Below are 25370 nucleotides of genomic sequence, written 5' to 3'. Positions count from 1 at the left end.
AAATACGAGAAACTTTCTCATTCCTAAAAAAAGGACAATCGGAGACCTGGAGATTTTTGACACTCTTAAAAAAAAACACTATGATCTTAGAGATATTTAACGTTCTTTGTTTCTTTAAAGACACTAGGAACTCCTGAGACTCTTGTCATTTTAAAAAAAAAAGTCACTAGAGGTCCCTCAGGTACTTTCAAATTCTTAGAAAAATGACATTTGGGAACCTTGAGATTCTTAATATTCTCAATAAAAAAGGCAGGGAACTAATGAGATTCCTGACATTCTTAAAAAAAAAGACATTGGAAGTACCCAAGTTTCTTCCAAATTCTTAAAAAATGACATCGGTCACCTTGTGATTCTTGACATTTTTTAAAAGAAAAAAGACACTAGTTCCCGCCGAAATTTTTGACATTTAATAAAAAGACCCAGACCCCAGATTCTTGTTTATTGCATACGTACACAAACCAACAGATTAAACTAGAAATCGACATCATCGTGCTCTACAAGCTGCGAAAAAACCCAAAACTGGGCAGTGAATAATGAAACTGTTTCTGTTATGAATCACAAAATAATACTCCTATATATTTTTTTATTATTATGTTGGTATTGAATTTATCACTAAATACGTCAATTTGTCGGAGCTCGATTTTTAAATTCAAAGTTGAATTTAAGAAATGGAAATTTCTGCACGTATTCAAAAAATTGCAGACAAAGCAACCGCAAATTTGTTGCCTGCAAAATCCGCAGGTCGACATAAAGTGGAATACCAAAAATTTATCAAGTGGTGTGAAGAAAATGAAATTAGCGAATTTTCGGAGACGACGCTCTTGGCTTATTATTTCCAAAGTAAATCGGAAATGGTGAAAGCATTCGCTAACTGCCGCAATTTTACTATTAATTTTATTAATAACAGTAAAGTAAAGTGGTTTAGTTCTTACCTGTAAATGTTTAGTTTATATCTTGTTGTACAATTCAATAAGTACGTTTTTTCGCAATACATTGTCTTGTGGTTATTATGATTCTATGAGGTCGAGAACAGACTGAATAACATCACTAAATAAAGTTTAAACTGTTTTTTAATTAACTAGAACAACTAGAACAAACAAAATCACATAATTACTATCGCCAGTGTTAACTGTCAAATTGCTACCAATCCTAATTTTGATCAACAAATTCCCCTGTTTATACTTTTTTATATTTGAACCACATTTGTTATAATAACACTTGTAACAATCAATTTATTTTTTGTGTTCCAACTATGACAGCCCAAAAAATCTACATCACACTTGCAACATGATTGAAATTTCAATTTCTGCAGCTGGTTAAGAACAGGAGTGCAGAAGACGTAAAAATCATGACTGGTGTATCCTTTGACAGCGCCATCTACCGATATACTAGTAATAAAAAAACCTGTAATATCAAATTCTGTCACCTGTTCGACAACCTATGATCCTGTCCTGAGATTGAAGCCCCAAGCTCGTCAGCTGGCAATTCTGACTGGAAGTCGACGACCAGCTGGCAAACATGTTTTGAACTTTTTGCCTGATGATGAAATACAAAAAAAATGTAGACATTAAACTATGGATTTTTACAGTGTGATCATAAATAAATAAAAGCGACATACTTACAACAAATATATTTAGTGCAATACATTATACAAATAAATAAGTCGTTAACCAACATGGCCGAATTTAGAGAACACAAATGTACCATAGCACCTACAAAATACTGAATAACATTATTGTTCAACACCTTTTCATGATATGCATAATATAAAAATGTTTCTTGAAAAATGGTCACAAAAAGTTGTATGTATAGTACACAGCAGTACAAAAGCTAACGCGTTAAGTCATTATATACAGGGTGGTTGAAGCAAAAGTAAGTAGGAACGATATTCAAAACTCACTACAGAAAGAACGTCAGTAGCAAAGGCCGCGAACTTGGTGCTTATCCTGAGATACTTAATATGTACAAGAAAAAAAATCTGAAGTCCTAACCCTAAAATAAATGCTCATGAACTCCTTAACAGTACACTGGAAATGAAAAATAGTAACAGTTATCACAATATTAGTAGAATGTACACTTCTACTCAACCTAAAGTAGTACGAGTTTCTTTGGAATCGCAGTGAATACAATTTTGAGTGTCACTCCAAACAAACAGGAATGATCAAGTGTCAGTTCTCTACCAACGTCAAGAAAATAAAACTCGCGAAGCCACAAGAAAAAAAGTTACCAACTACCCTAACCTATTCATCTGAAGCATTAATACAGCAGGAAGTTCTATTTTCTGATTGCTTTTTCGTCAAATCTACCGTATCCGTGTAGAGACACTCGTTCTTGTCGGCCCGGTTTTCCAACCTCAGCCAGTGCTGCACCGCCGTGGCGAAGGCCTCTTGGACGTTACTGGCGTTCTTCGCCGAGGTTTCGATGCACGCGGAGATCGCGTTCTCGTTGCACCAGGTCTCCATCTCCACCTGGGACACTTCCCGCTCGTTGGCCTCCACGTCCGACTAAAACCAACCAATAAAATCGCGCCACAACCCCACAAAAATTACCTTATTCCCTATGACAATGAATGGAAACTGCACGTTTTCCTTCACGTCGGCGTAATACAGAAACTCGTTTTTCCACATCTGCAAATTCCGGAAGCTGTGTTTATCATCGATGGCGTACGTCAGCATGCAGATGTCGCTGCCTCGATAAAAGGGGGTCCTCAACGTCTTGAACCTCTCCTGCCCCGCGGTGTCCCAAATCTGCAACGTGTACGTCTCCCGGTCGATCTCGATGTCTTTGTTCAAGAACTCCACTCCGATGGTGTGGAACGAGTGTTCGTCGAACTGGTTGGACACGAACCTGTTCATGAGACAGCTCTTCCCTACGCCCCCGTCGCCCAGAATCACCACCTTCAGCAGCGTGTTCTTGCTCGTGGGTCTCATGTTGACTCTTGAACCCATCTCAAAGTTTATTATAACATCATCGCGTTTTATGGTGCGGGGACTTTCCTGGTAAATAAACACAGATATGAGGATTCCACCGTCGTGACTCACGCAATCGATTATATTCTTACCAATTTCTTCCCTGTTTGTTGGTGTTTTTTTCAGCGATATGACTAACCGCAAATGTCAACTTGACGTTTGTCATGTGTCGGGTAACCTTGACGGGTTGGTTGGATTAAAGTGGGTGTGGACGTCGCTGGGTCCGTACCAATTTAAATGGGTCATTATGCAATTTAATTGTTGGGTTTATGATGCGTAGGTAATGAGAGGAAGTTCCGTTGCCTCCATTTTTTAAAAGTGGCGCGTGAAGTGTGACGATGGTCGCCAGAGGGCGCGCGCGATTTTCTTTGTTTATTGTTTTGGAAGATCTGTTTTTTTATGGTTGTGGGTGTGTATTTGAGGTATGTTGTGTCCGTGATAAGATAAAGTTGCTTGTTTTGAGCTTTTTTATGGGTTTGGTCGTTGTATTAAGGTGAAATCGCGAAGATAATATTGACAGTTGAAGGCAGTGGCGGCGGCCAAATTTGTTAACACGAGGGGCCATGCCAACTCTAATAAATGTACCATTACCAATTAATAAAAAAAAAACTCAAAAAATGATAAAACCGAGAAAACTATTAACAATTGAACACATTTTTTTGTTGGCAATTCTGAACTGTTGGTAGTAATGCTGTAAGTCAGTTCACAGTTGTCAGTTTTGACATTTGTACTTCGTTCTAAAGCAATCTTTTTCTAGAAACATATACAAACTAGGTACTTAGCAAAAAATTTTGACTTGACGTCATCGCATTTTTGGAAGGTTAAAATATCTCACCGAAATACAAGTATTTCCTGTGTATCACTGTCTACTAGTTCAACTAAAATTCTGATCAGGTTTTTAATTCAGTTGAATTATGGATTAGTTTGGTTCAATTCAGTTCAGTTGAGGCTGAATATAGTTCAGACGGAGTTCAGTTCAGTTTAGTAATGGTTGAAATTCACTTCAAGTGCAAATCAGGTTCAATTCAGTTCCGTTGAATTCAGTACAATTTCAGTTTAATTCAGGTTTATTTCAGTTCACTTTAATTTAATTCAGTCTTAGTTCACTTCGAGTTCAGTTGAGGTTGAGTACAGTCAAGACTGAGTTCAGTTCAGTATAATTCAGACCAAAGTTTAGTTCAATTCAGTTTAGTTGGGTTGAAACTCAGTTCTGATCAGGTTCACTTTAGGGGCAGATCAGGTTTAGTTCGGTTCAAATTTGAACCAGTACAAGTATGGACGGGTCAATTCAGTTTTAGTTCACTTCGGATTCAGTTGAGATTGAATATAGGTAAGACTTGGTTCAGTTCAGCTTAATTTAAACTAGAGTTTAGTTCAGTTCAGTTGTGATTGATAGTTAGATTAGATCAGGTTCGTTTTCGTTATAATTTGATTTAGTACGGGTCCTGATTGTTTTGATTTTAGTTCAGACCCTGTTCATGTCCAACTCAGTTTAGTTCAGATTTAGATCAGATCCTTTTCAGTTCTGGTTAGATTTAATTCAGTTCTGTTGAGGTTAGGGTAAGTTTAGTTCAATTTAGGTTAGGCTGATTAGGTCAAACTCAATTCAATTCAGAACCGAACCAGACCTAAACTGAGCTTGATCTAACCTGAACTGAACCTAGCGTAACCTGAACCGAACCGTATTAAACCTAGGTCAGAGTTCAGTTCAGACTCAATTCGTTTTAGTTCAAACTCTGTTCATGTACAGTTCAGGTCAGTTCCAGCCTTGTTTAGTTCAGATTTAGTTTACGTTCAGGTTATATAAGTGCAGTTCAGGTTCAGTTCCGATCCTGTTTAGTTCGGTTTATCTTAGACTAAGCTCAGTTCAATTTAGGTCAAGCTCAGTTCAGTTTAGGTCAAACTCAATTCGAGTCAAGACCGAACCTGAATTGAATGGAGCTTGACCTGAATTGAATTGAGCTTGATCTGAACTGAACTGAGCCTAGCCTAACCTGAACCAAACTGAATTAAACCTAGATCAGAATATAGTTCAGTTGTAATTGAAACTCATTATAGATCAGGTTCAGTTCGGTTCAAATTTGATTCAGTGCAGGTTTTACAAGTGCAGTTCAGGTTCAATTGCGGTCCAGTTTAGTTCGGTTTATCTTAGACTAAGCTCAGTTTAATTTAGGTCAAGCTCAGTTCAGTTTAGGTCAAACTCAATTCGAGTCAAGACCGAACCTGAGTTGAATGGAGCTTGGCTTGATCTGAATTGAGCTTGATCTGAACTGAACTGAACCTAGCCTAACCTGAACCGAACTGAATTAAACCTAGACCAGAATTTAGTTCAGATGTGATTGAAACTCAGTATAGATCAGGTTCAGTTCGTTTCAAATTTAATTGAGTAAAGGTTCTGTCACTTCTGACTCAGTTTATTTTAGTTCAGGCTCATTTCATGTTCCAATTTTGTTTTGTTCAGATTTAGTTCACGTCCAATTTAGTTCAGGTTCGATCAGTGTGGTTCAGGTTCAGTTCAGGTCCAGTTCAGTTCTATTTAGGTTTAATTCAGTTCGGTTTAGCTTAGACTAGGCTCAGTTCAATTCAGTTTAGGTCAAACTCAATTCAATTCAAGGCCGAACCTGAATTGAATTGAGCTTGGCCGGAACTGAATTGAGCTTGATCGGAACTGAACTGAGCCTAGACTAACCTGAACCGAACTGAATTAAACCTAGATCAGAATTTAGTTCAGTTGTAATTGACTCTCATTATAGATCAGGTTCAGTTCGGTTCAAATTTGATTCCGTACAGGTTCTGTCAATTTTGACTCAGTTCATTTTAGTACAGGCTCAGTTCATGGTTAGTTTATTTCAAGTTACAGTCTAGTTTAGTTCAGATTTAGTTCACGTCCATTTTAGTTCAGGTTCGCTCAGTGTAATTCAGGATCAGTTCAGGTCCAGTTCAGTTCTGTTTAGGTTTAATTCAGTTTGGTTTACCTTAGACTAGGCTCAGTTCAATTCAATTTAGGTCAAATTCAATTCAATTCAAGGCCGAACCTGAATTGAATGGAGCTTGGCCGGAACTGAATTGAGCTTGATCTGAACTGAACTGAGTCTAGACTAACCTGAACCGATCTGAATTAAACCTAGACCAGAATTTAGTTCAGATGTGATTGAAACTCATTATAGATCAGGTTCAGTTCGGTTCAAATTTGATTCCGTACAGGTTCTGTCAATTTTGACTCAGTTCATTTTAGTTCAGGCTCAGTTCATGGTCAGTTTATTTCAAGTTCCAGTCTAGTTTAGTTCAGATTTAGTTCAGTTCAGGTTCTATCCAGTTCTAGTTTCATTCACTTCAGGTCAAGCTCAACTCAATTCAGTTCAGGTTCTGGTTTAATTGAATTCAGTTCATTTCAGGTTCTGGTTTAATTTTCGTCAGTTTTAAGTCAGGCTTAAGTCAGTTCACGTTCGGTTCGGTTCCGCTTTGAATCAGTTCAGATCCTAAGATCAGTTCAAAATTAGCTCATTTAGTTCAGTTCGTATTCAGTTCAATTCAGGTTTAATCCAGTTCAGAACAGGCTCAGTTCAGTTCAAGTGCGGTTGGGTTCTGCTTTGAATTAGTTCGTCAAATTTCAAATTGAACTTGACAGTCTGTCAGTAGTACCAACTTCCAAACAAAATTACGAACGCACATATGATACTGTGTGATCAAAAATGACTGAGTCTGTTGGCAGCACTTTTTAAACAAAGGTGATAACTTGTCTTGTGTTTATGTTGGCATAAATAACTGTGTGACAGATGCGATAAAAATGTCAACAATCTGTCAATCTTGACAGCTGGCAACCGGAAATTATTGAAAACATGATGATAGATCACGCGGTAATAGCAAAAAAATCATGGTTACTTCATAAATTTTAATCAATAATATTAATAATAATGCTTTTATCGAGGTGACTCTGAGTTATACCTATACGTAAGTAAAAATTTCAGTTAATATTTAAGTAACTACCATTTGAGATGACGTCACCAAATTTTTGCAAAAGATAAACTAAGAAATTTCGATAGAGAGTTAAGAATGAAGATGGAAGCATTATTTTTATTAGTAATCTGTCCAGTAGTTTCGAAGCGGCTACTCCTTTATATTCCAACTAGAAAATATTACATTATTGAAAATATTCGCGGTGGACCCTTTGAAAAAGTGCGGTGTGGCGCCACTGCTTCACCCTAAACCTATAAACAAACTCCAGATGTCGCCTCGGTCGCTTCGAAATTTGCCAATTTACGCCCTCCAGCCGCCAGTTCCGGGCACGGGGGCCCCGAACCCCGTCGCAGCCCCTCATGCCGCCCCTTTCGGTTCGTTTATGATTTATTTGGCGTTCGTTGCGTCCGCAAAGTTGCCGCTCTGCCCCTTGACAGGTGACAGTAGGTGTCGCCACCGTCCATTTTTTAATTTCCATTGTTTTTACAGACGATTGTGAATTGAGCATTTTTTGTTAGTTTTGAGCGTCGAGCCGTGCGACAGTTGTGCGTCGTTTTTGAGGTTATTCGCGCGTTGGGGGCTGCCGCCGCCGGCCCATCGTGTCCTAGCGTCGAACGCGACCTCCCCGCACCCGATTACCGTTCGGTGCGTAAAAATCAGTCGCTGCAATGGTTTTACCTGAACTCGGTGTCAATAAACTCTGCTGAAGGTGTGCCGTGCATAAATCCGATCGTGAAAGTGAAAATTGCCATTACCTAACGCTGTGCTTTCCCAATATTTTCGGCTGTCTGGATCCGGCCAAGGATGCGTTTCCTCTGGACAGGGAGATAAGGGGTATGTATTGTGCGTGGTATGGACTCAGTGCGATTTTTTCCCGTTTAAACGCTAATCGGGGTGTAGAGCATGCAAGTAGAAGGTATTTGGATTTCGGCCCAAGGTGAGCATACATAAGTACAGTCATTCACCCAAAGCACCTCTCTCTCGGCTAAGTAAACGAGTGACAGGTACTCGAGTGTACTGTACACGGATTGAAGGTCGCGCCTCGGCGGTCACGTGACGAACAGGGCCGGCTCAAGGACGTTGCGTTTTCAGGCGGGTGCAATAAACCCATCGGTCGCGCGGGGAGATAACGATCGAGAGCGCGAGGATGAGTCGGGGTTTCGATCGAAGAGCGACGGATTTCGGCGAAGATTTTCGGATGGTGAAAATCTCGGGATCGCACGACGAGGCGAAGGCGTGAAAGTTTCGAAAGTGGTCAGGAAAACGGAGCGGTTTGTGCGGCGGGGGCTCGAAAGCGCGTTTTTGCGAAGCTCGAGGAGGTCCGGTAAGCGGAATGTGGCGTTGACGTCATCGGGTTTTGGGAGGGATATACTAAAGATTTTTTGACAGGCCTTTTTATTTATTACTGCGATGTTCAAGTTTTCACTTATTAGACTATTGTATGTAGAATATGCGAAGTGTTGCTTTTTTTTTTCAGGATTGCCAGTGGAACAAACTAAAAAATCCCAATTTCAGCCTCTGAGGTTTCAAATTTGGGCGTTTTATGGAATCTCTTTTTTGTACCTCTATTATTTCTAACCCGTTTTAAAGTGTACAATACAATATACAGTACAATATACAACACAATATACAATACAATATACAATACAATATACAATACAATACAATATACAATACAATATACAATACAATATACAATACAATATACAATACAATATACAATACAATATACAATACAATATACAATACAATATACAATACAATATACAATACAATATACAATACAATATACAATACAATATACAATACAATATACAATACAATATACAATACAATATACAATACAATATACAATACAATATACAATACAATATACAATACAATATACAATACAATATACAATACAATATACAATACAATATACAATACAATATACAATACAATATACAATACAATATACAATACAATATACAACACAATATACAACACAATATACAACACAATATACAAACAAATTGAAAAATCTAAAATTTAAAAATTCGAAAAACTAGAATATTGAAAAATTGAAAACTCTAGAAACTGAAAAATTCCCAAAATTGAAATGTTGAAAAAGTGTAAAATCGAAAAATGTAAAATTTATGTATACATATTTAAATGTAAAATCCCCAAACTCCGTTTTCGAAGAATTGGGAAATCGAGAAGTCGAAAAATCAAGACACTGAAATGGCCCAAAATCGAAAAATTAATTGAAAAACTGAAAAATTTAAAATTAAAAAAAAAAACGACGGATCGAAAAACCGGAACATTAGAAATCGAACAACTGAAAAATTCAAAATTCTGAGACCGAAATGTCGAAGAGTCGGAAGATAGAGAATTTGGAACATAAAAAAATAATTGGCAAATAATAGAAAAGTGGAAGAACTGAAAAAGTGAGAAATCTGAAATTTAAAAAATCGAGACATTGGAAAATCCCAAAACCGAAATTTCTAAAAATTGATAAATCGAAAACTTGAAAAATCGAGCATTGGAAAGGTGGTAAGATTTTAAAAATCTAAATATTAAAAAATTAAAAATTGGGAAATCGCAACATCAAAAAATCGTAAAATTTAAAAACTGAAAAATCAAAAAAAAAAAACAAGAAATCCTGAAATTGAAAAACCTCCAAACTGAATTCTCGAAGAATTGGGAAATCGAAAAATTGAAAAGTCGAAAAATTGAAAAATAAAATAAAAAATGGAAAAATCAAAAAATCAAAATATTTCAATCGAAGCATCGAGAAATCAAAAAATAGAAAAATTTAAATTTGGAAAAATTGACAATCAGAAAACTTGGACAACTGAAAAATCGAGAAATCTAAAATTCAAAAATTTGAAAAATTAAAGAATCAAAAGATTGAAAAATCGAGAAATCGAAATATGTATTGAAAAATCCCAAAACCGAAATATCGAAATGGATAATCGAAAACTTAAAAAGTCGGGAAATCGAAAAATGTTAAAACTCAAAAAAAACCGAGATGACGAGAAATCGTAATATCGAAGAATTTAAAATTAAAAAAAAATCGAAAAATTGAAAAACTGAATAATAAAAAAAAAGAAATCCAGAAATTGAAAAATCTGAATTCTCCATGACGTATGAAATCGAAAAATTGAAAAATCGAAAAATTGGAAAATCGATAAAAGGAAAAGTCAAAAAATTGAAAATCGAGAAATAGAAAAATAGGGAAACTGAAACAGACCAAAATCGAAAAATTAGTAATTGAAAAATCGAAAAACTGAAAAATAGAGAAATTGAAAAATTAAAATATCCAAAAATCAAATCACCGATAAACTGAAAAATCGAAAAATCTAAAGTTTAAAAAATCGAAAAATTTGAAAACCTAAATATCGAAAAATATATCCAAAAATTGAAACTGAAAAATTGAGAAATTTAAAAGTCGAAAATTTAAAAAAATCTGAAAATTGAAAATTCAAAAAACCAAAAAACCTGACAAATTGAAAAATTAGAATGTCGAAAAATTGAAGAAGGATTGGAAATCGAGAAATCAAAAAAACAAAAAATTCAAAATTAAATAAATATCGAAATATTGAAAAAATTCAAAAACTGAAATACCGAAAGATTCAAAAATTGAACTCAAAAATCGGGAAATCTAAAATTTAAAAAATGGAAAAATTAAAATTTCGAAAAATTGACTTCGATAGTTCTAATGAAAAATCGGGAAATCGAAATACAGTAAACCCTCGTTAACACGAACTCGTCGGGACCATGATCTTGACCAATTCGTGTTAACCGAATTCGCCATAACCGAAAATCACTTTTTGACATTTAAATAAAAAATATAACAAAAACAAATGTATGTATAAAAACAACTTATTTAAGCTGAGTTTTCTTCATAATAGATTTCTAACAATATATAACCAAATTTTGAGCATTAGTACTAGTACTACATACATATAAAATTTCATGGAGCAATTTTCCTAAACAACTTTCTGAAAAAATTTGACGCAAATGATCCCAACATTAATTTTTTTTTTATTTGAGATCGGGTTTTCAGAATGGTCGATTATGTAGATTTTGGAATGGTGAACTTTTTAGCTACTGCAGTTTGCATTTTCGTTTTAATATTAATGAATTTTTGGCCTCCTTTTGGTTTTTGATCTGCCATCTTGGACGTTAGCATATTGAACAATAAGAACGAACTGATTACAACTCGGTAAACCACACAGACATATTTTTGCGTTGTGCTTACTAGATGCCCATTAAGATAAAGTAAATCGTATTTGAGCACGATGCAAGGAGTTTGCACTTTTTGTTCGCGTTAACCGAGTGATTTTATATGAGAATTATAACTTGGGACCGAAAAAGTTGTTCGAGTTTCGTATTAACCGAATTTCGTGTAAACCGAATTAAGTTGCATTCATTTTATAAGTGGACTGTTTGGGACTTCGATTCCAGTTCGTAATAACGAGGTGTTTGTCTTATCCGAGTTCGAAGTAACGAGGGTTTACTGTAGAATCGAAAAAATTAAATTCAAAAAATCTAAAATTTAAAAAATCGAAATATGTATTGAAAAATCCCAAAGCTGAAACATCGAAAAAACTGAAAAAATCACAAAACTGATAAATGGAAAATCGAGAAATCTAAAAGTCCAAAAGTCGAAAATTTAAAAAATCGAACAATTATTGTAAAGTCAAAAACCTGATACATCGAAAAATTTAAAAATTGAAAAATTGAGGAATCGAAAAAGAATAAAATTTAAAAAAATCGAAACATTGAAAAATTCAAAAATTGTGAAATATTGAAAAATTCAAAATCGATGAATCAAAAACTTGAAAATTCCCAAAACTGAAAGATTTTAAAATTGAGAAATCTAAAAATCGAAAAATTGAAAAATCATAAGCCTGATTAATCGAAAAATTGAAAAGTTGGAAAACCAAAAAATTGAGAAATTAAAGAACTCAAAACAATTTTTCAATTCCCAATGGAAATCTAAAATTTAATGAATCGAAACATTGAAAAATCGAAAAACTGAAATATCGAAAAATCTAAAATTTAAAAAATCGAAAAATTTGAAAACCTAAATTTCGAAAAATATATCCTAAAATTGAAACTGAAAAATTGAGAAATTGAGAAATTTAAAAGTCCAAAAGTCGAAAATTTAAAAAATCGGACAAATATTGTAAAGTCAAAAACCTGATATCCCGAAAAATTTAAGAATTTGGAAAATCAAAAAATTGAAGGATTAAAAAATTTAAAAATTGAAGAATCGAAGAACACAATTTAAAAAAATCGAATATTGAATATTGAAAAATTCAAAATCGATGAATCAAAAACTTGAAAATTTCCAAAACTGAAAGATTTTAAAATTGAGAAATGTAAAAATCGAAAAATTGAAAAATCATAAGCCTGATTAATCGATAAATTGAAAAATTTTAAAAATTAAAAAAACTCAAAAATAGGGAAATCTAAAATTTTAAAATTGGTAAAGTTAAAATTTCGAAAAACTGAAGACTCGAAATTTCTAATTCAAAAATCGAAACAGCGAAAATATTGAAAAATCCCCAAACTGAAACATTGAAAAATGGAAAATCTAAAAATCTAAAATTCCAGAAATCGAAAATTTAAAAATCGAAGGACTGGAAAATCGGGAAATAGAAACAACAACAAATCAAAATAAAACTTTAAAAATACATACTGAAAAATTCAAAAACTGAAATGTTGAAAAATTGAAAAATCGATAAATCGAAAATTTTAAAATTCCCAAAACTGAAACCTGATTAATTGAAAAATTGGAAAACCAACAAATTTAAAAAGTCGGAAAATCTAAAATTTAAAAGTGGAAAAATTAAAATTTCGAAAAATTGATGACTGGAAAGTTGTAATGAAAAATCGAGAAATCGAAATATGTATTGAAAAATCCCAAAGCTGAAACATCGAAAAAATGGAAAAATCACAAAACTGAAACATTGAAAAATGGAAAATCGAGAAATCTAAAGGTCCAAAAGTCGAAAATTTAAAAAATCTAATGATTACTGTAAAGTAAAAACCTGATACATCTAAAAATTTAAGAATTTGGAAAATCAAAAAATTGAAAGATTAAAAAATTAAAAAATCGAGAAATCTAAAATTTAAAAATTGAAGAATTAAAGAAGAATAAAATTTAAAAAAAGAAAAATATGGAAAAATTCAAAATCGATAAATCAAAAACTTGAAAATTCCCAAAGCTGGAAGATTTTAAAATTGAGAAATGTAAAAATCGAAAAATTGAAAAATCATGAGCCTGATTAATCGAAAAATTGAAAAATTGGCAAAGCAAAGAACTGATTAAAGAACTAAAAAATTGGGAAATCTAAAATTTAATGAATTGAAAAATTGAAGAATCGAAGGATTGAAAAATTAAGAAATCGAAATAAAAAAAATTCAAAATAAAATTGAAAATTCGATAAATCGAAAACTTGAAAATTCCCAAAACTGAAAGATTGAAAAATTGAGAAATTTTGAAATCGAAAAATTGAAAAATCATGAACCTGATTAATCGAAAAATTGAAAAATTGGAAAATTAAAGAACTAAAACATATTAAAGAACTTAAAAATCTGAAATTTAAAAATTAGTAAAGTTAAAATTTCGAAAAATTGAAGACTCGAAAGTTCTAATGAAAAACTGAGAAATCGAAACAGCTAAAATATTGAAAAATCTCCAAAAAATCTAAAAATGAAAAAATTGAAGGATTGAAAGATTGAAAAATCGAGAAATTTAAAATGTTTATTGAAAATTCCCAAAACTGAATACCGAAAAATTGATAAATCAATAAATCGAAAAATCCCAAAACTGAAACATTGAAAAATGGAAAATCGAGAAATCTAAAAGTTCAAAAGTCGAAAATTTAAAAAATCGAACAATTACTGTAAAGTAAAAACCTGATACACCTAAAAATTTAAGAATTTGGAAAATCAAAAAATTGAAATAATAAATCGAAAAATCGTAGTATCGAAAGATCGAACAATCATGAAATCGGAACATCGAAAATTAGGAAATTTAAAATCGAAAAATCTAAAACTAAATATCGAAAAATTGATAAATCGACAATTCGAAAAATTCCAAAGGTATAGTGCGGTTATGGCTTAATTGGTACTCAACAGAATCGTAAATCCGCTTGCCCGGAAGGACCTTCTCCTATAATAACAGTAACAAATAAAAATTCTTATAAAGTCAAAGCCGTAAACACACTATATCTTTCGTCAGACTTTACCTCAAATCTCCAAATAATCCATAAAACGATAAAATTCTCGGTGACTAAGAAATAAAAACCTGAATTAAAATTATCGCCATCTCGACTTCGTAACTTTGAAGCTTTTACGAGCTCCGTTTGCGATAAACGTTATCATTCCGACCCGAACAACCATGATTCCGCTGAGACAGACAGTGTGACTTTCGGACGTAATTAAACCAATCATCCTCGTAATAACAGCGGCGTAGACGGATTTTCGAGCACTTATTGTTTGCAAAGTTCCGCATGATTTATAAATAATTCGAAAGCCACTTGTTATAAAATTAGACGTTGCGTTTTCGGTGTATGATTTGCAAAATCTAACCGTCCTAAATTCCTTCGTGCAGCCGTTATCAGAGTTTATCTGTCCTTGGCTGAATTAGCGAGTTCAGATAATTTGTTTATATTGTTTTTCGGAAAGAATGTTGCAAGGAGCGACGTTGGCCATAAAAGGAGCTAATGAGACGCTAATTGCCGGTTAAAATACTGTTATTTGTTAATACGTAATGTCATAGGTTTGAATGCACATAATCGAAAATATAAAAAGCAAATGTCAGGTAACCAATTATTGGAGAACGTGACGAAATATTAAAAATTCGGTTTTGCGAAAAATCGGGGGAAGTTTTGTGCATTCCACAAGGTTGGTTTTATCCTTTCGAATAATTTAGATAATTGTTCTGCACGCTTCCAATGCCAATTCCGCCCAAAGAACTTTCTTTTCGTTTTTTCGCACTTGCTAATTTTGGCGCAATTATTTTAAATTGGCGACTTTTCCGGTGTTGGCACAGTTTCCTCCTGGTTTCTTTTTCTAAGGTTATGAATCCGTTTATGTAGAATTTGCATTCGCGGAAATGTTCGCAGTAGAAACTCGTCGGTTTAGAATTTATTAGTCGTGATTTAGCCAAAGGTCAGCATTGAAAGGATGCGAAATGTGCAATATTAATTGTGCACTTTTCTTTGTGTTAATTTGATATAGTCGAATTGGAATGAATAGTCGGCATTGGACACAATCAAGAACAATCGCAGCGAATTTCTTTGAAATTTGGCACAATTGTTATTGGGGAACAAAAAGACATTATTATTCTCCGGTATGTAATCATATTTTTGTGTTTTTGTTACAACCACAAGAAAACAATAGCAGTAACTTAATAACAATCATGTAATTAACACACACACAGTCATAGCGAACTTACTCATCAAACTGTGATGACATGTCATTTTCTTAATTATTAATAAACGGTCTTTTACTAAACGTAAATTAAACAGCAAATAAGTACCTGTTTTCGCGAAGTACCAGTGACTAAACAAACTTCGTGTAATTTTATTTTATACACTCCTGGAAAATTTAAATTTGCGTTGTTGAAGTTTGAAATGACCACTCTGTATGTTACAATTAACCTTTGGGTTCTTTGTTTTATGAAAAAAATGTTTGTTGAAAGCGTTTCCGTTTATTTATTAATGCGACCGTTAATATCCATTTTCCTTTTCCGTGAGAGTGATTTGGAGTTGACCCCTTGTTTCGGTCGAGTACGTGGGTGTTTTAATATTTGAGTGCTGTTCAACATCCTGTCGAATTCGTTGCGGATTGACAGGTTTGGCTCGTCATTGGTGCGTCATTTGTGCGTTCTAGATGAGAAAATTACGAGAAATTTTGTTATTTTTTGATGTAATTTTATTATAGAGCGAGTGAAGTGAGCTCCAAGAGCGAGCGAAGCTCGAGTGTTCATGTAGTAGTTCGACAACAAAAAAGTTATTTGGTTGTAGCCTTCTGAAGGTCGATGACGTCATGTTAAAACGATGTTTAGTAGTAATGATACTATTTTGTTTTCCAACGACGAAAAGTAATACACGATAAATTAAAAAAGGTCCCTAGCTTCCGTCCGTCTGTCTGTTTGTTTGTCTATTTGTCTTTTTGCCATTTTTGCTTATGCTTTTTTAACGTTTTTTTGTTACTTTTTGTCGCTTCTTATGGTTTTTCTCCCTTTTTTGGGGGGCCCTTTTTGTTTTTAGTTTTGCGCATGGCCTTTTTTTAATGATTTTTTCGATTTTTCTGTCCTTTTGTCTGTTATTGCCCTTTAGAGCTTTTTTGTGGATTTTATTACTTCATTTCTTTTTGAATAATTTTCGACCTCTTGTATATTTTTTTTATGTTCCAAAACCGAAATATCGAAAAATTGTTAAATCTAAAACTTGAAAAATCGAGAAATCTAAAAGTTTTAAAAATCGAAGAACCGAGATGTCTAAAATCGAAAATTCGAAAAATCGAAATAAAAAAAAATTAAAAATCCGAAAATCGGAACATCAAAAAATTGCAAAATCGAAAAATTGAGAAATCTGGAAATTGAAAAATAAAAAGATTGATCGAAAAATATGAAACTGAAACAGCATAAAATCAAAAAATTAATACTTGAAAAATTGAAAATTTTTAAATTTCTTAAACTAATTATTCGAAAAATCGAAAAACTGAAAATTTGGCAAACAAAAAACCGAAAAATTGAAGAATCTAAAATTTAAAAAATCAAGTCTATTTTGTTGTGTTTTGTAGTCACCGTTTTTTTGTTGCATTCTTTGCCTCTAAAATCGAAAATTCGAAAAATCGAAATAATAAAAAAAAATTAAAAATCGGAAAATCCGAACATCAAAATATTTGCAAAATCGAAAAATTGAAAAATGTAAAATTTAAGTAATCGAAAAATTAGAAAAAAATTGAGACAAATCGAAACGTCGAAAAATGGAAAAGTCGAAAAATCAAAAAATTAAAAATGAAAAGATTGGGAAATCGAAAAATCTGGAAACTGAAACAGCATAAAATCAAAAAATTAATACTTGAAAAATTGAAAATTTTTAAATTTCTTTCTACTAATAATACGAAAAATCGAAAAACTGAAAATTTGACAAACAAAAAACCGAAAAATCGAAGAATCTAAAATTTAAAAAATCAAGTCTTTTTTGTTGTGTGTTGTAGTCACCTTTTTTTTGTTGCATTCTTTGCCTCTAAAATCGAAAATTCGAAAAATCGAAATAATAAAAAAAGATTAAAAATCGGAAAATCCGAACATCAAAAAATTGCAAAATCGAAAAATTGAAAAATGTAAAATTTAAGAAATCGAAAAATTATGAAAATTGAAAAATTAGAAAAAAATTGAGACAAATTTGGAAATTGAAAAATCTAAACGTCGAAAAATGGAAAAGTCGAAAAATCAAAAAATTGAAGAATGAAAAGATTGGGAAATCGAAAAATCTGGAAACTGAAACAGCATAAAATCAAAAAATTAATACTAGAAAAATTGAAAATTTTTAAATTTCTTTCTACTAATAATACGAAAAATCGAAAAACTGAAAATTTGACAAACAAAAAATTGAAAAATCGAAGAATCTAAAATTTTAAAAATCAAGTCTTTTTTGTTGTGTTTTGTAGTCACCTTTTTTTTTGTTGCATTCTTTGCCTTTTATATATATTTTTTTTGTGTAATTGTTTGACCTCTTGTTTTGTGATATTAAAAAAAATCCAAAACCAAAATATCGAAAAATTGTAAATCTAAAACTTGAAAAATCGAGAAGTCTAAGACCCAATTTACAGAAAGCGAAGTTAAAGTTAATTCGCGATTAACTTTTAATTGAGGTTCGTCGCTAGGCAACGTGCAGGTTTTAACCAATCACGGCCTAATATTCCACATTTTAATCCTGTGTTAAACTAATCGAGGATTAAATATTTAATTCGCTGTTCTATAAACCGGCCCTCAAAGTTTTAAAAATCAAAGAATTCGAAAAATCGAAATGATAAAACATTTAAAAATCGGAAAATCGAAAACGGAAAAATCGAAAAATCAAAAAATTGAAACAGCAAAAGAAACTGAAAATTTGTTAAATAAAAAGCCGAAAATGAAGAATCGATAGACGAAAAATCGAGAAATCAAAACATCGAATAATCTAAAATTTCTTTTTTGTTTTGTTTTGTGTCATCTTTTGTTGGATTCTTTGCCCTTTTTTATCGTCTTTTTATCACTTGTTGTTCCCATTTCTTGGTGATTTTTTTTGTCAACTGTTGTCGCCTTTTTAGAGCTTTTTGTGGATTTTGTATTTTTTTTTTAATTTTTTGAACTCTATTTTTGTGATATTATTTTTTGTGGTGGCGGTTTTTCGCGTTTTTTAATTTTTTCTACATGTTTTCACATTTTTTTGTTGATTTTTCTTTTATTTTGTTTGTTTTTTCCTACATTTCTTGTGGCTTTTTGTTTTTTAGTCGTTGTTTGATTTTGTAATTTTTTTCTTTTTTATATTTTCCTTTTTCCCTCTTTTTGGGCCTTGTTTTATTCGCTTTTTTTGTCACAATTTGTAGTCATTTTTTTCTAATGGCCTTTTTCTAAATTTTTTAATGGATTTGTTTGACCTTTATTTATTCATTTTTTTAGTTTTCTTTTTGGCTCTTTTTTCAATGTCTTTTTTGATGAATTTTTGACTCATTTGATAATGTTTTGTGGTCTTTTTATCGCACTTTTTTAACCCTTATTTATCGCCATTTTGTCACCTTGATCCTGGACTTTTTCGCATTTTTTATGATTTTCTGTGACCTTTTTGAATCACTTTTAGTCATGGCCGCCTTTTGCGGTTTTTTTTTATTATTCTTATTTTTGTCCTGTTTTCGCAATTTTTGTCGCCTTTTTTGTGGAGTTTTCATCGTTTTTTATTTTATTTTTTTTCTACTTTTCCTGTCGCTTTTGATTTTTTGTTGATTTTTTGACCTTTTTTGTCAATTTTGTTTGTCTTCTTTGTTGATTTTGTCTTCTTTTTTTGTGGCATTTTGTCACTTGCGTTCTCTTTTTTTTGTTGTTTTTTTTGTGATTATTTTTGCCATTTTTTTACTCACCTATTGACGTGTTTTGGGCCCATTTTTGGTAATTTTTTGTAATGGCTCATTTCTCATTTCAGGAAATAAATTTTTATTTATTTAATGGATTTTTTTGTCCTCGGTTTTTGTGAAATTTTTTTATTCTTTTCTATTTTTTTTTTTACTTTTCTTGTAGCAATTTTTTGTTTTATTTTGACAATTTTTGCTGATTTTTTTGTAGGTTTTTTAATACGTTCTTTTTTATCCTGTATTTTTATAACCTTTTACTAATAATAATAATAATAATACGAATATTTTGTAAAGACCTTTGGTCCCTTTTTTCGAGTTTTTGCCCCTTTTTGTATTGTAGCTTTTTTGTTGTATTTTGCCACTCTTCCTCTCTTTTTTGTGGTCATATTTGCCTTTTTTTACTCTCCCATTTTATTCGCGTTTTTTGCTCCAGTTTTGGTCACTTTTTAATGATCTTTTTCTCTTTTTTTATGAATTTTTTTGTCTCCTGTTTTTTCTTTTTTTTTTGGTAGCATTTTTTGTGGGCTTTTGGCCCTTTTTTTAGTGTCTTCTTTTTGTTTGCATTCTTTGTGAACTTTTTTGACTCATTTATCTTATTTTTTGCCGCCTTTTTTTTGTGGACTTTTTTTATTTTCTATTTTTTACTTAGCTGTTTTGTAGCCATTTTTTGTCGCCTTTTTTGACACTTTTGCCACCTTTTTTTGCTGCATTTTTTATGGATTTTTTAGTACGTTTTTTGGTATTTTTGTCCTGTATTATTGTGTCTCTTTGTATGGACCTTTGGTCCATACAAAGCGGAGTTTTTGCCGCTTTTTGTTTTTTTTTGTCACTTTTTCTCAATTTGTATTTTTTGTGTTCTCTTTTCTGTTCTCCTTTTTTTGCTACATTTTTGGTCACTTTTTCTAATGGCCTTTTTCTCATTTTTTTGTGGACTTTTTGGCACATTGTTCATTGTATCCTCTTTTTTTTGTATTCTTTGTGACCTTTTTTGACTCTTGATCATTTTTTGTCGTCTCTTTTGTGGACTTTTTATCATTTAATTTAGGTTTTACCTATTGCGCATTGAATTATTAATAATAATAATAATTTTTTATTTTCTTTTTTTACTTTCTTACCGCTCTTTGGTAGCAATTCTTGGTTTTAATTTTATCACTTTTTGTAATCACCTTGTTTTTGTAGCATTTTTTGTCGTGACCTTTTTTCTTAATTTTTTATTATTGTTTTGTCCTGTTTTCATGTTTTTGTGGACTTTTTGTTTTTTTTTTAAATCGTTTTTGCCACTTTTTGTAGCTGTTATTTTGTCACATGATGTAGTTGCATTCATTCTTTATTTTCTATTTTTATCGCCTGTTTTGTCATTTTTTGTTGCCTTCACTCTTGATTTTTGTCTTCAGTTTTTGTAACCTTTTGTGTGGACTTTATCAGTTTTTTATAACTTTCTATTCTTTTTTTTTGACGCATTTTGTCGTTTTTTATTTTTTAGTTGCGCTTTTTAGAACTTTAATAATCATTTTGTGGTGGCTTTTTTATTGATTTGTTGTCATCTGTTTTTTCATTTTTTGTCCTCTTTGTTATGGACTGTTTGTGCTTTTTTCAATGTTTTTGTTTTGTTGCATTTTTTGTTTTTTGAGTCAACACGCCTAAATCTATATCCCAGAATTTTTTGTGGATTTTTAGACAACTCTTGCAAAGAGAAAATTTTCAATTTGGATTTTTTAAATTTTAAGTTTTCAAATTTTTCGATTTTTTAAATTTTCAACTTCTCGATTTCTCAATTTTTCAATGTTTCAGTTTTGGGATTTTTCTAAATATGGATTTAACAATTTATCATGTTTTTGATTTTTTAATTAATCGATTTTTGTTAATTTTCAGTTTTGGGATTTTAAAATTTGTCTATTTTTTGTGGATTTTTAGACAATTCTTCAAACTTTTTTGGGGTCATAAAAAAATTAAATTTGCAAAACCAAATTTTTATAATTCATCAAAGAAACTGGATTTGTTTGATTGTACTTTTGGGGCGAGGGAAGTTCTCTCTAAATAACTATAGACCTTTTTTGTCTAATAGGTGGAGATAATAGTTTCAATACTTAAAAAAATAGACAGTCCGCTAAAAATGATGACAAGATAATATTTATTAACAACAAAAAGTCCTCAGTTGCATAATACAAAAAAAAAAACACTCCGACCAAAGTCCCAAGATCTCCTTATCTCCTTATCACACCTCTTTCGCTTCACCCAATCACCGTTAAACCGTAAACGCAAATTAATTCCGTCCATTCCCAAAGGTCACATCCACACACCGCCGCACGCCACTGCATCGACCGCACACACACTCACACTCGCACACGCCCCGTCCTTCCCCAGCCCGCCGCCGCCGCCGCTGCCGCCTTTCTCGCGTCCTCCTCTCCGTTATTACACGCCGACAAAGAAGGAGCCCAGCGACCAACCAACGACCGACCCAGCGTCCAGCTGGGCCGCGATAGCCCGCGCTCAGGTTGCTGCCGATGTGCGCCAAACAGGTAGTAGTACAAAGCGCAGTGGCGGTCGCTAGTGCTGGCCGAGCCGCGGACGAGGCCGCTTCGCGTACCGCGGAAAAATCGTAGTCGTCGTCGTGGGGAAAAATCGTCCGAGAGACGCCCGTGAAGGGGCGGCGAGTGAGTGCTGCGTGGCGCGCTGTCGTCGGGGGCGGCCGTTGGACCCGGTTCGCCGGATGACCTTGAGGTTGGACACGTGACCAAGGGCCTTGACCTTACCCCCACCTGGACGCGATCAGTACGTATAGGCGCTGTCTGTGGAACGAACGGTTCGGCGCGCTGCGGGATCGCGGCGGTGTTATCTAACGTGCGCTGGGGGCGGCGGCCGTTGGCAGTGTGGAGGCTGTGGCCCACGTTTCCGGCTGTCCGTCGTCCGAGAGCACGGCGGCGGTCCGTCGACGGTTAGTGGGTTAGGGATCCACGGCCGACTTGTGTTTGCGGAAAATGTTTTTTTTGATACGCTCCGGAAGCTTGATGACGTCATTTCGAAAAATTATCGAGTGAATTTTGGTTCTGGTGGAAATTGGAACGAATCACGTCGGCACGGTGTGTTGGAAATTTTAAAGCCACACTGAGTTTGTTTGGAACCATAAACTTTATTTTTGTTTATTTATTTATCCAGTTTTATTGACAGCGTAAACAGCAACGTAAATCCCAGGAAAGCAAAGATGTTATTGAAATTTATTTTACGGATTTTGTGGGCGTTTTGTGTATTTCAGTGAATTTCGCCCGTCCCTTCCAAACAGTTGATGACGTATTCGCAGAAATTACTAAAAACGTGCTGAAAATTTTGCCAACAGAAATGACGTCATCTCGAAATTTTACAATAGTGAATGTTATCTAAATTTTACAAAATGACGTACTCCTCCACTTGTGGTTTATGAATCCGTGTTGAGTTTTGCCGTGGCTTCCAAATTTTTGGAAAGAAAAATCAAAATTGTGTAACATTTTACAATTTAACTTTGAAATTGCAAAAATCGACTTTTTTGAAATTTTCTGGACGTTTTAACGTTATTGGAACCATGGTATTGCAAATGTTATCTTACAATTTTGGTGAATAAATCTTATTTCAATGTTAAAAAGTAACATAGAATTAATGAATCCATGCTCTAGACAAAATTTAAAAAAAAAATGAAATTGTATAACAATTTTTCCATTTTTCGGCTTTTCGATTTTTGGATTTCCCAATTTTTCAATTTTCGTTGACTCAATTTTTCGATTCTTTTATTTTTGTATTCAATTTTTCGATATGTCAGTTTGAAATTTTTCGACTTATCAATTTTTTTGTTTCTCAGTCTTTGGTTTCAGTTTTTCAGTTCTTCAATTTTTCGGTTTTTGGGTATTTCAAAATTTTTCAGTTTCAGTTTTGAGATTTTTCGATTTATTGATTTATCAATTTTTCGATATTTTTTTTGTGATTTTTTAAATATTAGTTTTCACGATTTTCCAATTTTTAATTCTTCAATTTTTTGCTTTTCCAATTTCATAATTTTTCGTCTTGACAGGTTTTTGATTTTTTGATTCTTCTTTTTCGATTTTAAAATTTTTGGCTTTTCGGTATTTCGATTTGAAAATTTTTTCGACTTTTGGAATTTTCGATTTCTCGATTTTTCAAGTTTTCGATTTTGTAAAAATCTTCAACGTTTCAATTCTTGGATGTTTTCGATTTTTTAAATTTTGGCTTTTTCGATTTTTTGATCTTTCGATTGCTCGATCTTTAGATTTTTCAATTTCGATTTTAAAATTTTCGACTTCTCGATTTCTCAATTTTTCGTTTTGGAGGATTATCAATTATTCGGTTTATCGAGTTACCAATTTTTCGATATTTAGGTTTTGGGATTTTCCAATACATATTTCAATTTTTCAAATTTTAGATTTTTCGTTTTTGCTGTTTCCAATTTTTCAATGTTTCAGTTTTAGAATGTTTGAATTTTGGAACTCTCAATTTTTCGATTATTCAGGTCTTCGATTTTTCTGTTTTACGATTTTTAAAATTTTCGATTTATCAATTTTTCAGTTTTAGTTTTTGGGATTTTTCAATGTTTCAATAATAATAATCTTGATTTATAGAGGATTCCGATATTTTAATAATTGTAGATTTCTCGATTTTTCAGTTTTTCAAATTTGCGATTTATCCGGTTTTTGATTTTTTAATTTGTCAATTTGTTAAATTTTCGATTGCACAATTTCTTAATTTCTTAATGATCCAGTTTTGGGATTTTAAAATTTCGATTTTTTAGGTTTTAGATTTCTCGATTTTCGGGTTCATCAATTTTTCCGTCAACTTTTCGAAATTTTTAATTTTAGATTTTTTTGATGTTTCGTTTTCTCGATCTTCCGATTCTTCCATTTCTCGGTTTTAGATTTTACAATTTTTCGATTTTTAAAATTTTTTCGATTTTCCGACTTACCCATTTTTCAATTTTTTGACTTTGGGATTTCCCAAGAGTTAGATAAAATTAATAAACTCTACAATTTTTAATACATATGTATTTCAATTTTTTAATTTTTTGATTTCTCGATTTTTCAAGTTTTCAATTTCTCAAATTTTCAACGTTTCAATTTTGGAATTTTTTTAAATTTTTTAATCTTTGATTTTCCAATTTTTTTATTTTTTGTGATCTTCGACTTCTTGCTTTTAGATTTTTCAATCCTTCGGTTTATTTTTCTATTTATCGATTTCTGGATTTTTCAATTTCTCGGTTTTTGGACTTTGCGGTTTTTTGAATTTTTGAATTTTCCAAATTTTCCATGTTTAATTTTTCAATTTCTGGATTCTCCTTTGTTTTTGATTTTTCAGTTTTGTAGTTTTTCAATTCTCCAATTTTTCAATGTTTCGACTTCAACTTCTCGATGTCTCCATTTTTCGATTATTCCAGATTTTTGATTTTTTAATTTGTTGATTTTTTAAATTTTCGGTTTCACGATTTCTTAATTTCTTAATGTATCAGTTTTGGGATTTGCCAACTGTTTCAAGTTCACGATTTTTTAATTTTTCGATTTCCGGGATGTTAAACTTTTAATACATAAGTTTAGGATTTCTCAATTTTTCAACATTTCATTTTTGGTATTTTTTTCAATTTTCAAATTTTTGATTTCTTGATTTTTCGGTCTCTCGATTTCTCGGTTTTTCAACTTTGCGGTTTTTTGAATTTTTCGGTTTTCCAATTTTTCCATGTTTCAGTTTTTCAATTTTTCGGTTTCAAAATTCTTGCGAGAATTCAGTTTGCGTATTTTTCAATTTATGTATTTCTCATTTTTTTGATTTTTCGATTTCTCGAAGGTTAAATCTTTTAATAGATATTTTAGTTTTTCGAATTTTCGATTTCTCGATTTGACAAGCTTTTGATTTTTGAATTTTTCAACATTTCAATTTTGTGTGTCATTTTTTTATTTTAGATACTTCAATTTTTTGAAGTTTCGTTTTCTCGATCTTCCAATTTTTCGCGTTCTTGGTTTTAGATTTTTTAATTTTTCGGTTTATCGATTTCCCGATTTTTCAATTTTTCAATTTTGGGTCCTTTCGGTTGCTCTGTTTTTCAATTTTTCGATTTCTCGATATTTTCATGTTGCGGTTTTTCCATTTCTCGGTTTTTTGACTTTTCGGTTTTTCGATTTTACAGTTTTTCCATATTTTGATTTTTCAATTTTTCCATTTCCTAAAATAAATATTGGAGAATACAGTTTAGGTATTTTCAATTTTTCGGTTTCTTAAATTTTACATTTTTCGATTTTTCAATATTTCGAGTTTACGATTTTTTGATTTTTCGATTTCAAAAATTTTTCA

At 32.2% G+C, this 25370-nt stretch overlaps 2 protein-coding genes across 4 annotated transcripts in view; one reads left to right on the top strand and one right to left on the bottom strand.

Moving 5' to 3' along the window:
- Positions 1-1615: 1615 nt before the first annotated feature.
- Positions 1616-3261, bottom strand: LOC135125309 (ras-related protein Rab-9A). 2 transcript variants are annotated; one of them, XR_010279866.1, is made up of 4 exons: positions 3062-3261; positions 2550-2996; positions 2089-2504; positions 1616-2027 (listed from the first exon to the last, which is right to left on the bottom strand). XR_010279866.1 is itself a non-coding variant. In XM_064050793.1 (3 exons), exons 2-3 carry the CDS (start codon positions 2946-2948, stop codon positions 2241-2243), a joined length of 663 nt encoding a protein of 220 aa, XP_063906863.1. In that variant the 5' UTR covers positions 2949-2996; positions 3062-3261; the 3' UTR covers positions 1616-2240. The 2 variants fall into 2 exon arrangements, 1 of the variants encoding a protein (XP_063906863.1); XM_064050793.1 differs by having other exon boundaries at positions 1616-2504.
- Positions 3262-7235: 3974 nt separating this feature from the next.
- Hr39 (Hormone receptor-like in 39) overlaps positions 7236-25370 on the top strand; it is a 63755-nt gene continuing 45620 nt past the window's right edge. Inside the window, exon 1 of one of the 2 annotated variants that reach the window (XM_064050785.1) lies at positions 7236-7760. The gene's annotated coding sequence lies outside the window, so the exon portion shown is untranslated. Of the gene's footprint in view, positions 7761-21573; positions 21822-25370 lie in introns of those variants that run through there. The other variant, XM_064050787.1, reaches the window with a different exon arrangement.

This window comes from Zophobas morio, unplaced genomic scaffold (assembly GCF_036711695.1).
Source record: "Zophobas morio isolate AGI-343-1 ecotype UQ-CSIRO unplaced genomic scaffold, CSIRO_AGI_Zmor_V1 ptg000008l, whole genome shotgun sequence".
In the NCBI taxonomy this organism is placed as follows: domain Eukaryota; kingdom Metazoa; phylum Arthropoda; class Insecta; order Coleoptera; family Tenebrionidae; genus Zophobas; species Zophobas morio.
This window is presented reverse-complemented; position numbering and strand designations above follow the sequence as displayed.